Source organism: Symphalangus syndactylus, chromosome 22 (genome assembly GCF_028878055.3).
Source record: "Symphalangus syndactylus isolate Jambi chromosome 22, NHGRI_mSymSyn1-v2.1_pri, whole genome shotgun sequence".
Taxonomy (NCBI): Eukaryota; Metazoa; Chordata; class Mammalia; order Primates; family Hylobatidae; genus Symphalangus; species Symphalangus syndactylus.
In genome coordinates, this window is record NC_072444.2 from 74,867,743 (window position 1) to 74,884,271 (window position 16,529).

Sequence of the window (16,529 nt, forward strand, 5' to 3'; positions counted from 1 at the left end):
TGTTGGGTTAAGCTGGGCCCCACCCACCCTTGTGTGACCATCTTCAGGGCTGGGGGGTCCTACGTACCCCACTTGCCAGCCTCTCTGGTGGGGTTCCACACCCATTGTTCAAGGGAAACGCTCATCAATGCCTGCTGTGAGTCAGACACCATGATCAGGGCTGGAAATGTGGAGCCAGCCATTTGATGAAGGGGACAGAGCAGTAAAATGTGAAGTGTGGGGGTCAAGGCCCACTGGGGAGGGGCTGGCAGGCAGTGCAGGGGTCTGGGACCCGTGGGAGGCTGGCCTGGATGAGGGGCTTCCTGGACTGGATGCTGTCTGCCCGTTGGGCCTCAGGTCTCCCTACTGTCCCCTCTCCAGGCCCCGGGAGCCTCACCTGCGGCACCCAGCCCCCCCCATTACATTATACATCTTTTAGTTCAGCAAAAACAACTAATCATTTTTCTTGCAAAAGTTTCCCTCGTGTGTGATGGGTTTGTTACAAGCAAGATCCCGGCTACCCTCCAGCTGCTTTCCACGCATACGCTCGGAGACAGGCACCTGCTTTGATTGGCGTCATCGTCTCGAGGAAAGATCTAGGCTGGCAGCTAATTTATGTAGCACTCCTCATGTTTAAAAAAGTTGCAGTAAGTCAATTTCAAGAAGCTTATGCCAGAACTGATTGCTTTGAACAGTTTGAAGGCAAACCAGAATTCTGAGCTTTTGAGCACCATCCCCCGCAACTTGTTTATTCGTTTGTTCTCTTTCTTGCTCTCTGTGCAGTAGCAGTTTGTCTGAAAGGAGGACAGCAGAAGAAAGTGCACCCCTTTGGTGCACAAACGAGCACGCATGTGGGCTTGCTGTCTGGCGGCGAGGGTGGGTCACGCAGGTCATTCTGTTAACATGGCTGCAGCTACACGCGTGCGCTTATTCAAATTCAGCCCTTGAAAACATTTTGCTCCCAAGCCTTCAGAATCCATAATATCATTTTAAAAGGGGCCTTTTCATCCAGCATCTCCCTAAGTTGAGAAGTCCCTGCAGAAGGCAGCTTCTCGGAGATGGCCTTGGAGGCCGCCACCATGTCGTCATTCATTACCTTGGGCAGGTTCACTCCCCTGAGAAGCCCTGGGAGGCGAGGGTCAGGAACACCCATCCCGGGCCTTCGGCCAGGCCCCTTAGCAGCTCTGTGATCAGGGGCCTCTCAGACAGCTTTCTGAGCCTCAGTCTCCCCTTTACTCAGGCACCAGGACTTCCCTGCTAGATTGATGTGAAGACTGAGGGGGTTGTTTGTAAAGCCACAGCACTTGTGGGGCTCCCAAAACCTCTCCAGGAGGCATCAGCTGGTGCCGGAGGTGTGTGCTAGGTCTCACGCTGCACAGCCACCCTCCTGAGAGACGGTGACACTGGGCTGTGCTCAGATGTCTCCCCTGCTGGCACTCCCTGCCTCAAGAGGAGCGAGGCATTGTTGCTGCAGAAATACCTTCTAGGCCCATGCTCAGGATGTTGGTGTGAGTGGGAGTGTCCCAGACACCCAGGGACAGCAGTGCATGGCGTCTGCTGGGATGACAGAGATGCTTGCCCCCGGCCAGCAGCCCCGCCTCCAGATGCATGTCCTGCAGGTGCGCCGTACAAGCAGGAAGCAGATGTCAGAGGTCATTCACTACAGTACGGTTTTTACAGCTTTCTTGAGGTACAACTGGTGTGCAGTAAGCTGCATGATGTCAAGTGCAGTGTGATGAATTTGCATGTACACACACATATACCCATGGAGCCATTGTTACCACACTCACATTCAAGACCCCCAGACACGTGCTCTTGTTTGACAGGAATCCCTCCTCCCTGCCTCCTCTCCCCACGCCAAACCCGCCGACGTGCTTTCCATCACTGTAGATTGGCAGGCGGCTGTCGAGTCTTCTGGGCGTGGCGTCAGTCCTGGAGCGTGTGGTCTCCGTCTTTTTGCCTCTTCCACGCAGCATGGCTGGTTTGGGGAGAGATCACTGTGCACACAGCTGCGTCGTCTTCACTGCTGAGTTGTGTTCTGTCGTATGGAGACACCACAGTTTATACGTTCCCTTGCGATGGACATTTGGAGTTTTTCTGGTTTTTGGCTATTCTGAATGAAACTGCTGTATATTATAAATAAAATCCCATGTAGAAATCAACTTTGTTTTCTTTCAGGTAAACGCCTAGTGTAGAGTGCCTAGCGGTCACATGTGTAACGTGTTCCGAGGTTGCCTGTCTTCCAGAGTGGTTGAGGTGCAGCTTCTCCTCACCAGCATGCAGCACAGTCTTTTTACTTAGTCCCTGTTTTATTTTTTTTAATGTTTCTTTTAGAGGCGGGGTCTTGCTCTGTTGCCCAGGCTGGAGTGCAGTGGTGGGATCATAGCCGCCTGCAGCCTCTGACTCCGGGGCTCAAGTAATCCTCCCACGCCAGCCTCCTGGGTAGCTGGGACTACAGGTGTGCACCACCACACCCGGCTAGTTTTAAAAGTTTTCATTTAGGCCTTCTAATAGGTTGGCAGTCGTATCTCACTGTGGCCTTTTATTTTTTATTTCACAAATGACTAATGACATTGAGCATCTTTTCATTCAGCTCACTTGTCATCTGTAGATCTTCTTTGGTAAAGCACCTGTTTTTTTGTCCATTTTAAAATTTGATTATTTTTCTTATTGTTGAGTTTGGGAGAGCTCTTTATATGTTCTGGATACAAGGCCTTTATCAGATTATTTGCTTTCCAAATATTTTCTCCCAGTCTGTGTCTTGTCTTTTCATTCTTTCATCGGGTATTTTGAAGAGAAGTTTTTGTGATAAAGTCCAATTTTTCAATGTTTTCTGTTACATATGATCCTTTGGATATTAGTCCATTTTCACGCTGCTGATAAAGACATACCCGGACTGGATAATTGATAAAGAAAAAGAGGTTGAATGGACTCACAGTTCCACGTGGCTGGGGAGGCCTCACAATCATGGCGGCAGACAAAAGGCACGTCTTACATAGTGGCAGACGAGAGAATGAGAGTCAAGCCAAAGGGGAAACCCCCTGATAAAATCAGATCTCGTGAGACTTATTCACGACCACGAGAACAGTATGGGGGAAACCACCCGATTCGTTATCTCCCACCACGTCCCTCCCACAACACGCAAGAACGGTATGGGGGAACCGCCTCCGTGATTCATTATCTCCCACCACGTCCCTCCCACAACACGTGAGAACGGTATGGGGGAGACCACCCCTGATTCATTATCTCCCACCACGTCCCTCCCACAACACGTGGAGATTATGGGAGCTACAATTCAAGATGAGATTTGGGTGGGGACACAGCCAAACCATATCAGGTATCATAGCTAAGAAATCTTTGGCTGTCCCAAATTCACAAGATTTTCTCCTGTATTTTCCTTTAGTAACTTTATAACTTTTGGTTCAGGATTGAGCAGGAATTTTCATTTATTGTACAAGATTTTAATTCTTTATTCCCCCCAAGAACACCCAGTTTTTCCAGAACCATTTGTTGAAGAGTTTGTCCTTTCTACACTGAATTGCCTGTGTATATTTTTCAAAAATTGGTTGTGTTTGTGCTCCTGTTTCTGGACTCTGTTGTGTTTCATTGGTCTGTCTGTCTTGCAGACCAGTACTGCACTGTTGTGATTACTACAGCTTTCAAGTAGTTGGTGAAATTAGGTAGCCACTCCTTTTTCATCGTCAATGTTGCTTTCTCTGTTCTAGGTCCATTACATCTCCATATGAATTTTAGAATCAGCTTGCCAATTTGTACAAAGAAGCCTGTGGGATTTTGACTGAGGTTGCTCTGATTCTGTGGATTAATTTGGGGGAGAAGTGTGTTCCCAACACCCAGAGTCTCCCAGCCTGGACGAGGCATGTCTATCTCCCTGTGTGGAGGTCGCCCTGGAGCTTTCTCCGCAGTGCTCCGAGCTTGTCACGTGCAGGTTTTTCTTGGCCTGTTCCGTTCCATCTCTGTGTATTTCATGGTGTTGGATGCTTTTGTAAGTGATATTTTCCAGATGACTTTCTGGTGCTGATTTCTAGTTTAATTCCATGATGGTCCTATAACATAGTTAGAATTAGGAAATTCCTAAATAGACTGAACCTTCTTTTATGGTTTAGCATGAGGTCATCTTGGTACATAGTTCAAGTGCTCCTGAAAAGACTGGGTCTTCTGCTCTTAGAGTCGAAGCATTTACCCAGGTGAAATAGGGCAAGTTGGCTGATCATGTGGTCCTTGTCCTCCTGATTTTTTGCCCGTTGTTCTATCAGCTATTGAGAGAGGGATATTGAAGTCTCCGATTGTCATTGTGGACCCGTCTGTTTCTCCCTGCATTTCTGGCTGGTTTTGCTTCATTTGTTTTGCAGCTCTTTTATTAGTACACACACATGTTTAGGATTATTATTTTCCTTTGACTAATGGATCTCTTTATTATTATAAGTTACCTTCTTGGTAATAGTATGTGCTCTGAAATTTACTATTTCCGGTATTAGTAGCGTCTCTGGCTCTTTCTTGCTGGTTTTCTTAGTGATGACATGTTATGTCTTTTTGCATCTTCCTATTTAAAGTGCATTATTGTTGGCGGTATCTAATTCGGTGTTGCTTTTTAATCCAGTTTAAGTGTCTGTCTTTTAATTGTAGTGGTTAGGCTACTTACATCTAATTTGATTATTGATATGATTAGTTTTGATCTTGTCATTTTAATATTTTCTATTCGTCTGTCTCTTCTTCATTCCCTTTTTCTTTTTTTTTTTCTTTTTACCTTTTTTCAACCTAGTTTGGTGTTTTTCTGATTTTGTTTTATTTACTTTTTTGGCACTTTAGCTATAAGTCTTTGTTATTTTAGGGCTTGCTGTAGGGTGTATAGTATACGTCTTTAACTTACCACAGCCTACCTTCAAATGATATTACGTCTTCTCACATACAGTGTAATCACCTTACAGCCGCAGTGTCGGCTTTCTCCTCCAGCCTTTATACTGTTGTCATACATTTTATTTATTCTATATATTAAATCCCCAATATATTTTCATTAGTTTTGTTTAATCTATTAATCACTTTAAAAAGTTAATAATTTAAATTTTTTAAAAAGACATGAATGTAAGAAAGATCTCCCTAAATGCAGCTGCTGTTCCAGCCCTCCTGGTTCTCTGCGCAGATCTGGGTTTATTTGCCTCGCACCGCCCCGCCCCACCCTCGTCCTCCTTCACCTGCAGGCCTTACCTGACATTTCTGTAGAGCAGGTCGGCTGATGATGAATTCTTTCAGCTTTTGTGTCTGATCTGAAGGCATCTTTATTTGCTTTTGTTTTTGGAGATGGTTTCACAGTTCTAAGGTGGTGGTTTTCATTTCTTTCGTTGTTTCAGTTTTCATTTCATTTCTTTCGTTCTTTTCTCTGTTGTGCTGTTTCTCATGAGAACCCCGCCTTGTGCCTCCATAGGTACCACCTCTGCCTTTAAGGTGGTTTTCCATGCCGTGGTCCTGAGCAGGCTCGTCCTGATGTGCTCTGGGGCTGCCAGCGTTTTGTTTCCTGGGCCTGTGTTCCTTGCGCTGCCTCGTGTCTGTTGAGCTTCCTACATCTGTGGCTTTATCCTTTCCATTGAATGTGGAACTTTCTTATAGTATTTGTCCCATCGCTTCCTCTGCCTTCTTTCCTTTTGGGACTCTCGTTCATGTATTTTATGCCTCATGAAGCTGTCCCACAGCTCAGTGATTCTCTTTTCATTTTTCAGGAATCTTTTCCTCTCTGTGTTTGTTTGCTTATTTATTTATTTTTGAGACAGGGCCTCGCTCTGTCAGCCAGGCTGGAGTGCACTGGGGTGATCTTGGCTCACTGTAGCCTCCACCCGCTGGGTTCAAGCGATTCTTACGCCTCAGCCTCCTGAGGAGCTGGGACTACAGGGGTGCACCACCACACCCGGCTAATTTTTTTATTTTTAGTAGAGAAGGGGTTACGCCATGTTGGCCAGGCTGGTTTTGAACTCCTGGCCTCAAGCGATCCAGCTGCCTTGGCTCCCAAAGTGCTGGGATTACAGGCGTGAGCCACTGTGCCCGGCCTCTGTGTTTTGTTTTTGATAGTTTCTATTGCTGTGCCCTTGAGGACATTAAACTTTTCTCTTTACGGATTCTAATCTGTCATTAATCCCATCCAGCATGTTTATCTGAGACGTAGTTTCCACTTCTACGTGTGTCTCTTCCAAGTATGAACTGTTGCATTTTTCCAATAGTTTTAATAACTGTCTAAATGTCCCTGTTTGCCAGCATTGCTGTCTCTGCAATGCTGTGTCTTGGTAGGTATTCGTTGATTGGTTAATCTCTTCATTATAGGCCATGTCTTCCTGCTGCTTTAAATGTCTGGTAATCTTTGACTGGATGGCAGGCATTGTGAATTTTAGCTTGTTGTGTTCTAGACATTTTTGCATTTGTATAAATCTTCTTGATCTTTTTTCAGAGATGCAGTTAGGTTTCTTGGAAAGAGTTGGGTTTCCTCGGGTCTTGCTGTTGTGGTGTGCTGGGATGCCCTGGAGCAGTTCTCAGGCTGGAATAGCTGTCCCCACTCCTGTCCCTGTGTGGTGTCAAGTAATACTTCCATCACTACGGGCCTTGACAGACTTTTTTAATTTTTAAACCACATGAATATGTTTTCCATTCAAAATATTAGATCTAGAAATGAAGACAAAACTAGACAGCTTCTTACAGTGAACTAAAACTGGCCCCATTCCAGTCGTGGCCATGGAGGTTTGTTTTGCATTCTGTTCCCACTGTGGAGAAGGGAACCCCGAAGCATGCTTTTGTCATCTGAATTGTGGCTCTGTGGTCCCATGTCATCAGCTCCTTCTACACCCCGCAGTAGAAGTCCTTTCCTGTCTTTTCCTCATTTCTGAAGATGTCCTGAGGTCGATTCCCTGTCCCTCAGTGTCCCCTGCACTCCGCCGTCACATCACCCTCTGGGAGTGGCTGACGGACATGGACACACCGACTCCCAGGCGTCCTGCTTTGGGCTGGTTCCCTCTGTGCTTCCAGCCAAGGTGTGGTCCGCAGAGACTTTCTACACACAGGCTCCTCCAGCTGAGCAGGGGCCGCCACGGACTCCCCCATCCTGTACTTGTGTCATTTTCCAATTTTCTCTTGATGTTATCGCTGGACTCTGAGAGGTTCACGACATGTATTTAGAAATAAAGCTGTATAGCTGGGTCTCCTAACCTTTCACCTGCTTATCACCCAGAGGGTGAGACTTCCCCAGCATGGCTGGCCACAGACACCTGGTCACCGTCTTGCTCTCCTTGCAGGTTGAAGGTCGAGGAGCTGGAGGGCGAGCGGAGTCGGCTGGAGGAGGAAAAGAGGATGCTGGAGGCACAGCTGGAGCGGCGTGTGCTGCAGGTGAGGGCAGGGCAGCCTCTTGGGGAGGCACTGCCTGGGGCCTCTCATTTCTCTGGGCATCGTGAACGACCATGGTTCCTGCCGCCACAGAACACCTGTTTTCTGGCTCGTCTGTCTGAATTCTTTGGGCTCTCCTCCCTCCCATGTGTACCCCCTTGCCTGGCGGGGAGGCTGTGCCACTGACAGGCCTGCACTGGCTGCCTCCGGGGTCCTCTGAGCACTGTGCCACCCACACGCCTGGTGTCGGTGGAGTGGGCTCTGGGCGGGTTTGCACTATGCCCACCCGGGATCTGCTGTGGCAAGGCTGGACTGCTGTTTGTGTTCTTTTAATAATTGTACTTTCTCTTTGGTTTTCATCCTCCTCTCTGAGTTGCTGCATGGCAGGAAGCCCTCAGGTTCGAGGTTACTGGGTTTTTGGACAGGCCATTAATTTTATCTTGGCACCTGTTAGAGGCAGATCAAATCTATTTTTTATGACCAGTTCCTGGCGATGGGAGGAGTGACATCTGTGGTGACGGGCGGCTCCGAGCCACGCTGGCCTGTCCTCAGCCCTAGGACCTGTCATCTTGTTTTAACTGGGCCGTGGTATACAGGGAGCGGTCACGGGGCTGCTGCCCGGCCACCAGAGGCTCTGCGTCAGAGCTGCTGAACGTCTTTCTGGGTGTTGGGCTGAGCAGAGCCTGAACCCTGCTCCTTGGCGCCCACGTTGCTTGCTGACTGGGGGCCAGGCATCCCCGCAGGCACCTCTTACGGCTTCCCTGCCCCGGCTTCCAGCACTTTCCCCAAGGCGTCCTCAGTGGCTGGCCCTTGGAGCTTGTTGAGGCGTGAATGAGGTGAGGGTGTGGGTGAGTGCTGTGTCAGCACCTGGTGAACACCTGCTAGGGCCTGGCCACCATCCCCGTCCTGCACAGACAGCATGTGCTCGGGAGCTCACTAGTGGAGCACTCCTCTGTGGGAGATGCCAAGGGCTGTCACGTACCGTGGGCTTGGCATGAGGAGTGGGGCTGGCAGTGTCACCTGTGACCCTCCCCTGAGCTCTGCCAGGGCCTTGGAGGGGTGGGGGCTCTGCCCCAGGCATGTCCTAAAGCTGCTTAGAGCTGAGGTGTGGTGCTGCAGTGTGGCCAGTGTGGCCATTTGGGGAGAGGACAGGGCTGGGCCTGGTGGTCCGGGGGAAGCAGATGTTTATGCTGTGATATGGTGACCTCGAGCCTAGCCCAGGATTCAGGAGCTGTTCCTCCCTGGGGCAGGGCAACAGGGACGACAGTGCCCGGATAGTGTGAGAGAAGCAAGTGCAGAGCAGTGAGGCGCGGAGGCCACTGGGGTTTGGCCTGTGAAGTTTTGGAAACTTCTAGACAGCCCTCCAGCTGCCACCACCTCTGACACCCCCTGTGATTTCACCCTTAGTGGGGGGATGTCCAGGGTGGCCCTGGGGAAGGTGAGGCCTCACAGGCCCTATGGTGGCTCAGGCTGCCCCTGGCTCTGGATGCCCAGCGCTGTGCGACTGAAGGAAATAATGTAAATAGGATCCATTTCCAAGATAAAGTGCCTTGAACCGGCTTAGGTCAGCAAACTACAGAAGAAACAGGATGTACTAGGCCCCTGCTTGGATCACCGATGCCTGCTTGTCGGCCTCCCCCTTCCCCCCGCCCCCTCACCCACCTTACTTGCCCTCATCCAAACCAAGTAAGTTTAGTCTATGATCAAAGTTTTACTAGTCTGCAAAACAGTTCGTTTTGTCTGTTCTTATCAGCCTGCCCAGCTACTTAGGTCATAAGCCAAATATGTGAAGAGCCCCTGAGCTGACTAGGATTGCAATGCATCGTGGGCTGCAACAAAATACACAAGACAACCCTTAAAAAACACCTATAGCCCCTGCCCAACGATCAGTAGGCGACGTCCAGGAAGACTGTGACCCCAGAGGACTCAGCCCGTGAGGAACTGGGGGAGGGGCCTGCGCACTAGGGGATAAATGGCTTGTTGTGACCGTGCTGGGTGTGCCTGCCCACCAGACACCTGATCTTGCAAGACCATTGAAAATCTCTCTTTTGGCCGGGCATGGTGGCTCACGCCTGTAATCCCAGTACTTTGGGAGGCCGAGGCGGGTGGATCGCCTGAGGTCAGGAGTTCAAGGCCAGCCTGGCCAACATGGTGAAACCCTGCCTCTACTAAAAATACAAAAATTAGCTGGGCATGGTGGTTGGCACCTGTAGTCCCAGCTACTCAGGAGGCTGAGGCAGGAGAATCGCTTGAACCCAGGAGGCAGAGATTGCAGTGAGCCGAGATCACGCCACTGCACTCTAGCCTAGGTGACAGAGCGAGGCCCCAGGAGCCGGCTGCCGCCCCTGCACCCACTATGCGATGCCCTCTCCTCTTCTCTCCCTGCTCCCACTCCCTCTGGAGAAGCCTTCAAGTTGGGCCGCTTCAAGGAAGATTGATTAAAATCAGCTGCAGTCTGACTTAATTGGGAACATATGCTTGGAGAGGGGCTTGACTAGTTAGAACTTTTTGTAATTAGTTCACAGCTGGTTGGCGAGGAAAGAGAATTCCAGTTACCCCTTAGAGCTGGGCACGAGTGCCGATGCCCTCACGCGGTGCTGAGGCCAGGGGACCAGGCCTGGGAGGTCTTCATGCTGCCTTCCTGGGAGGGCCGTCGTTGGGTGCTGCTGTGGCACTGCCCTTTCTGGGTCTCCCTAAGAGCCCACAGCTGTCCACACACTCATTAGGGCCGACTGTGTGTGCCCGTGTGTTGCTAAAGGGTCTGGAAGTGGGTGGGCGGGGTCTCCTGGACTACAAGCCCTCCCATCCAGTGGTGGGGGTGGAAGAGCTAGGGGTGCCCACTGATGGTGGCTGGCCGGGCTGCTGGCGCCCCCTCTAGAGATGGGGAAAGTGAGGCCCACATGGAGCCTGGGTATGAAGGAGGAAGGAGCTCAGACGCTCCACGTTGGGAGGTAGAATGAGGCTTGAACGTGTTGCAGTGTCCTCAAGTGAAGACAGAAATCGGGCGGACCCCATGGAACTCCAGATCTGGCAGCAGAGGGACCCCCGTGGCTATTGGTGTAGCCACAGGAGTCAGGTCAGGTGGGCGGCACGGTCCCTGACCCCACCTGCAGCCACGGCCTCCTGCCCCACCCCTGTCCCCACCTCCTGAGTGTGCCCTGTGCTCTTCCACAGGCCTAGAACCGAGGAGCTGGGGCCCCAGCGTTTTGTTCTCTTCTGGCTCCCGGCTGCCCTCTGATGCCTCACCTCATGGCGGGGACACGGCCTTGCCGGCTTGGAGCCCACAGCCTGCGGTGGGCCATGGCTCTGTCTCCCACCGGCTGCAGCCTGGCCTCAGCGTGCTCCCCAGGATGTGGAGGGCACGGGCCTTTCCCGCAGGCTGTCTGGAGATCTCAGGTGATGGCTCCTGGAGGGCCCTGCACATACCTGGTGAACCAGCCCTGCATGGCGGCCATTCCTGTTATCCGTCATAATACCATCGTCCTCACTTCCGAGACACTTGCACGTTTTCCACGTCTGTGGTTCTGATGGGCCACATCTGGGGATGGAGGGCATCGAGCTGGGGCAGGACACCCAGTGAGGCCGGTCGGGGCTCCCAGGCTGCCCCGGGTAGAGAGGGGCACATCCAGTGGAGGCTGCACTGGGCAGGACACTGACCTTCTGGCTGGGTGGGCGCATCCCCACCTGACAGTCCCACCCAGGAGCCTCCAGCTTCTGTGCGGGAAGTGTGCAGCGTGGGCCAGCACCCGTGCCCCATGGGGCCCCCGTGTCACCCAGCAGTGATGGGAGCAGCATTCAGATTCAGCCCTGTTGGGTTTTTTCAGCATTTGATTACGAACATTTAAAGATAGATTGTGAAGCTGAGGGAAGTTTGCAGCGAGCGCCTGTTCACCCACCACCAAGGCTCCACCATGGATGCTCCGCCGTGGGGCTTTCTGACATCTCTTTATCCCTCGCCTAGCCGCCGCGCCACTTTATTCTTCTGACACGCTTTAAGTAAATTGCAGACATCTGCACACTTCCTCTAACTACCTCAGTGTGCGTGTAATTAAGTAGAATTCATCTCTGGATTCTGAAGCCCGTGCTCCAGCCGTTCCTCGATGTGGCCTCATCACGGTGCTTGTTTGGGCAGGTTGGTGGTCAGGGCTGGTGGAGCCCCCCCAGTGCGGATCCCTCCCCGCCACACCTGCCTGCTCCTCCCTGGCGGGGCCTGGGTGGAGTTTGTGGCCGGGGCCAACCTCAGTGCCCCAAGTGCTGCTCAGGAAAGAGACCAGACAAAAGCCCCGCGACGTTTGAAATAAGTGCATGTGTTTTGGTGTTTTGGGAAGGAGCGGGTAGAAGATTGTCGGGTTCCCTGTGAGCAGAAGCTGGAAGCACACGGAGACGGTTCTGCTCCCGTCTGCACCAGCAGGCAGGTGGTGCGGTACCTCACATCCCTGGTTGGTGTCCCTGGGACCAGGGCGGGGCGGGCCCGTCACCTCTCCTCAGACCTCCTCACCCCCTCCCTGAGATGCCATCCCTGTGGCCCCCAGACCCGTGGAATTCTGAAGCCACCAACCCTGCAGCTGCCCTGGGAGAGGGCTGCGTCCCCTCCTGGAGCCACAGCTGCCCCCTTTGTGCTGACGTCCGTGCCCAGGTGTGGTGGGCTGGGGTGGCGTCCCTCTCTCTGTCCGGGGGCCTCCTGGTGGGTGCTCCAAACCAGCCTCCTCAGGTCTGGCCTCTCCCGCTCGCCAGACTCCTAGTAATGCATGTGGCTCATCAGTGGGACCTTCATTTTGTGTTCGGCCCTTTCTCCTGAACCTTATACCATGTTGGACAGAGTGTGGCCTCTGGACCAGGACAGTGGGCCTGGTGTTACCTGGTGGCCTTGGGAAGTGCTCCTCTCTGTGCCCTGAGGGCCTCCTTTGTGAGTCAAGGGGGTTGGACTTTTCCTGGGAGGCAGGATCATGGGAGGGCAGCTCTGCAGGGCTCATGGGACTCCATGCTCACCAGCCCAGCCCTCCCTTCCCATGTGTGAGCCACCTTCACGCACCTCCTCTGTGCCAGGCGCTGCTCTAAGCCAAGGCACAGCGGGGTCCAAGCAGCCACAGCCCGGATGTTCCTGGGCCCCCTGTTCTGCGGGGTCATATAGTGAGCTGATGGTTCAGACGGATGAGGTGCTTCCCATCTGTGAAAGGAAGCAGGTCATTGGCACGGGGCCCCAGGGACCCATGTTAGGTCCTGGCGGGACCAAGGGCTCCTGGTTTCCTCCCGTAGCTTGTGGAAGGACAGGAGAAGCGCCCCCTCCAGACCGGGCCGCCGGAGAGGCTGAGTCGGCCGCAGTCCTCAGAGCAGCGTCGAGTGTTTTCTGTGATCGTGCTCGTTTCCTTTCCGTGAGATCTCACTGCTCCACAGATTCCTGGCAGCCGATGCCGTGTGTGGGAAACCAGAAATGTTCTGCCCACGAGGGCTGAAGGTGCCAGTGAAGCTGGGCTTCTGTTTAATCGGAGCTTCCTGGCAGCCTAAGGAGAAAGGAAAGTGTGATCACTTACGTAATTTCTGCCGTGGGAGTTTGCAGACTAAGCCTGAGATTCTAGAAGAAATGTCACCGATGGGGGCTTGGCCATGGTGCTGCCACTGATGGAAGAGTGGCTTTGTTTCACCACACTGACCAGCAAGTCCACTGCTGTGTACATGCCCAGAAGAACCAAAAGCAGGGACTCATGGATACGGGCACACACGTTCACAGCAGCCTCGCTCACGATAGCACAGAGGTGAGCGCACCCCAGCGTCTGTGGACAGATGTGTGGGTGGACACAGTGTGGTCCTTCTGTACAGCGGAGCACGATAGATACAGCCTCGAGGAGGAGGCGCGTCCCGGCACCTGCCGCAGCATGGATGGACCTGAGGACGCTGGGCTGGGTGAAACCGGCCAGTCCCAGAAGGATACAGGCTATGTGATTCCACCTACACGAGGCCCCTAGAGTCATCAGATCCATAGACAGGAGGTGGAGAGGCTGGTGCCAGGGGCTGGGGCTGGGGCAGGGGAATGGAGAGTGAGTGTTGATGGATGTGGGCTTTAGCCTGGAGAGATGAGGAAGCTCTGGGGATGGGCTGTGGTGGTGGCCGCACAGCACTGGGAGTGTGCTGAATGCCAGGGAGCTGTGCACTTAGAATGGTTATGGTGGTCAGTTTCCTGTCACATGCATTTCACTACATTGAGACCCAACAGGCAGCTTGTTAGGAGTGAGCCACACCCCAGACCAGAGGGGCAGGGCGCTCGGGGTGACTGCTCCAACCCTGCCCTCACACGGCCTCTGTCCTTCGGTCGCCCCTGCCTTCCTCAGGCCCTTCGTCCACCAGCTGGTCCTGCACCTGCTGCCTGAGCCCCCGAGGCCCCCTGCCAGCTCTGGCCGAGCCTCAGGAAGGATGGTTTAGGCGCCGGCTGTTGTTTGTGCCCTGTAGTGGGGAGGTTGGGATAGTGGAGGCTGCCCAGGGCTCCTGCTCATCCGCCAGTCCGGCAGGGACCCAGTTCACTTCCTTGGCAGGCCAAGGGAGCAGCCTCCCGGGTGAAGCCCACGTGTCTGGGAAGGAGGAGGAGGACCTGTGGTTGCAGCGGGACCAGGACATTGCCGGTTCCTCCTCCTCCTTCTCCCAGGAAGCATGGGCTTCGTGCCCAGGGTGGGTGGCCAGCGGGTGCCCTGTGCACTGACCACACTGCCGTGGCGGGAGCTCAGGGAGATGCCTGGTCTGCAGATGGGGCAGGCGATGGGCTGTGAGCTGAACGAGGAGCACGGGTGGCAGAGCCAGGACCCGCTGCGGTGCTCACTGGGCTCTGCCCGCTCATCCCCCGCTTGCCCATGTATGTTGCTCCCCCCATGCTGAGCTTTGCCAAAGGCCCCACTAGAACACCCTCCCCCTGTGGGCCTGCAGCTGCTCACAGAGGCAGCAGAGGGTGGCGAAGGGCCTGGGTGCAGGGGAGGAGGTGAGAGCTGCAGCTGGGGGCAGACATTGAGGGGCTCCCTTGCGAGGTCAGGTCTGGGGCTCAGAGCCAGGCCTCAGCCTAAGTCACTGTTGTCCAACCCTTCTGACAATTAGGGTTTTTATCTTTTCCCTCCCAATTGTTTACAAGCCGCTCTTAGCAGACCACCTTCTGAAGGACTGGGGTGGAAGTCAGCGGGTGATTACCAGCACCGGGTAATTGGCTGTGCTGAGAGTCCTTCATCTGTTGATGAGGCCTGAGGTCAGGGGAGCTTTAATGAGGGCGTGCAGGCCTCGAGGTGGTGCGGGATGTGCAGGAGGGTGGCAGAGCCGCCGGACAGACGGATGGTGTGTGTCCGAGCTCTCGCTCCCCTATCGCATGGTGACCATCCTCACCTCTGGGTGGCATGAGACTGAGGTCAGGGTTCTGGGGGCTGGCCCAGAGTCACACAGTTGTGGCTGGTGGAACTGGGACCCAACTCGGGCTCTGCCAGACCCCTGCGTCTGCTGCCTGGGCAGGCATGGGCGTGCACGCCTGGCCCACAAGCCCTTGTCCTTTGTCTAGAGATCGTCCAGTTGTCTCTGCTGTCCCCCCAAGTAGAGATGTGCCCAGGGACCCACTGCTGAGCACCTCGATCTCCCCCAGCCTGTCCCTGCTGCTGCCACTTGGACTGAAGCCATGTCTTGCAGTTGGGGTAGAAAACCAAACTCAAAGGCGGGACCTGGGGTTCCGGGCTCCCCAAAGCTGATATCCCTGAGCATGTCTGCAGCCTCTTGGAGGGTTGGGGCCTCCTCTGGGAAGCAAGGGCCATGGCCCTGTCTGCAAGTGCCCCACACGGGGTGCCAGTCCCCGCGGCTCTTGGACATGGCACAATGGAGGTGTCCCCAAGCAGCCACTGCTGTAGGCACTGTGTCCAAGGGATCGACGTCCTTTTGGTTCCCGGGCGTATCTGCAGGGAAACAGATGAGAGCAGCTTTTTAGAGGAGAAGGGAAGCACGGGGCCCTCCTGGTGCCTGTGGGGCTTGAGGGGAGGTGGAAAGTGGCTGCGGCTCTCCTGGGGGCCAGGAAGAGGCCCCTCCCCGCCGCCCCCACTCGGCAGGACTCTGGCAAAGGGGAGGCACTTTGCTTCTGTCACGAGGAACTGGGTTTGGACCTGGAGCCTGCCCATGGCCTGGTTTGCCAGATGCCCCTCGGTTCTCAAGGATGTCTTGGGAAGGACTTGGGTCCTCAGACAGGGCTGGAGTTCAAGAGGGACTGAGAGCCGGGCGCATGTGGCAGGAGGAGGAGATCCACATCTTTGGTTTCACTCCGTGAGTCCCCCCTGGGCGATGCTTGTGTGCCCAGCAAAGCTCCTTACAGCCTGAGACCATGTGCACGTCCATTAACCCGCCCGACCTTTTCATGGACTTGGTAGGTCACCTACAGACAGCAGGTCGAGGCTCGGAGAGCAAGCTTGTGCGTGTGCACATGCTCTGGACCACAGAGTGCCAGCTCCAGGGGCCGTGCCCCGGGCCCCTCCTAGGAGAGCCACCCTGGAGCCTCAAGGAGCAGGGCCTGGGCAGAGTTGCCCCAGCTGGGCTGGTCCCTTGCTGGCAGGTCCAGAGAAGCCCTGCATGGCGTCCTGGGGCAGCAGCTGTCTGTCCTTCCTCCTGGATCCAGTGTGTGTGTCGGGCCCAGCCTCTCCTGTGTTGTACGGGTGTGCGGCCTGGGTCTCCCTCCGGAGCTCTGCGTCTCGTCTCTGTTCAGGGACTGTTCCAGACAGGTGGGGCAGATGTCAGCCTTGCTGGGTGCCATCAGGACCATCTCCTCCTCACCACAGGCACAGCCCCTGGAGCCCAGGAGTTTAGCCCAGGGTGATCTGGTCTCAGCCTTGGCCAGATTAGGAAGGGGATGCTGTCCCCGCCCCATTGACCAGTGGAGACTCTCACATGCCGTCCTCCCTGGCCACTGCAGGCCACCTGCCCTTTCTCTGCTATGGAACCACAGAGGCTGTTATCAGGGGTGCCATGGGAGGAGCCCCTGACCCTTGCTGGAACCAGGACAGGCATGACTCCTCCCAGTTCCCTCCTCCCCTGGCCTTGCATGTGGAGCTGCCCAGCAGGGTCTCAGGCCAGGAAGGCCAGCCCTGGAGCTGTGCGGTGGCCTCAGTGCCATCTCCTGGGTGCCAGTGTCCCGGCTCCGCTGCTTTGACAGATGTGCTGGCTCACAGGGC

The 16,529-nt window shown here is 54.3% G+C and overlaps 1 protein-coding gene across 13 annotated transcripts in view; it reads left to right on the forward strand.

The window, feature by feature from the left end:
- The window catches only part of MAD1L1 (mitotic arrest deficient 1 like 1), a 408,622-nt gene that overhangs the window by 261,220 nt on the left and 130,873 nt on the right, over window positions 1-16,529 (forward strand). For all 13 annotated transcript variants that reach the window (XM_063631057.1, XM_055262343.2, XM_063631054.1 and 10 more), the window contains one exon: window positions 7,269-7,359. In XM_063631057.1, the coding sequence (XP_063487127.1) occupies window positions 7,269-7,359 (91 nt within the window). The remainder of the gene's footprint in view (window positions 1-7,268; window positions 7,360-16,529) is intronic.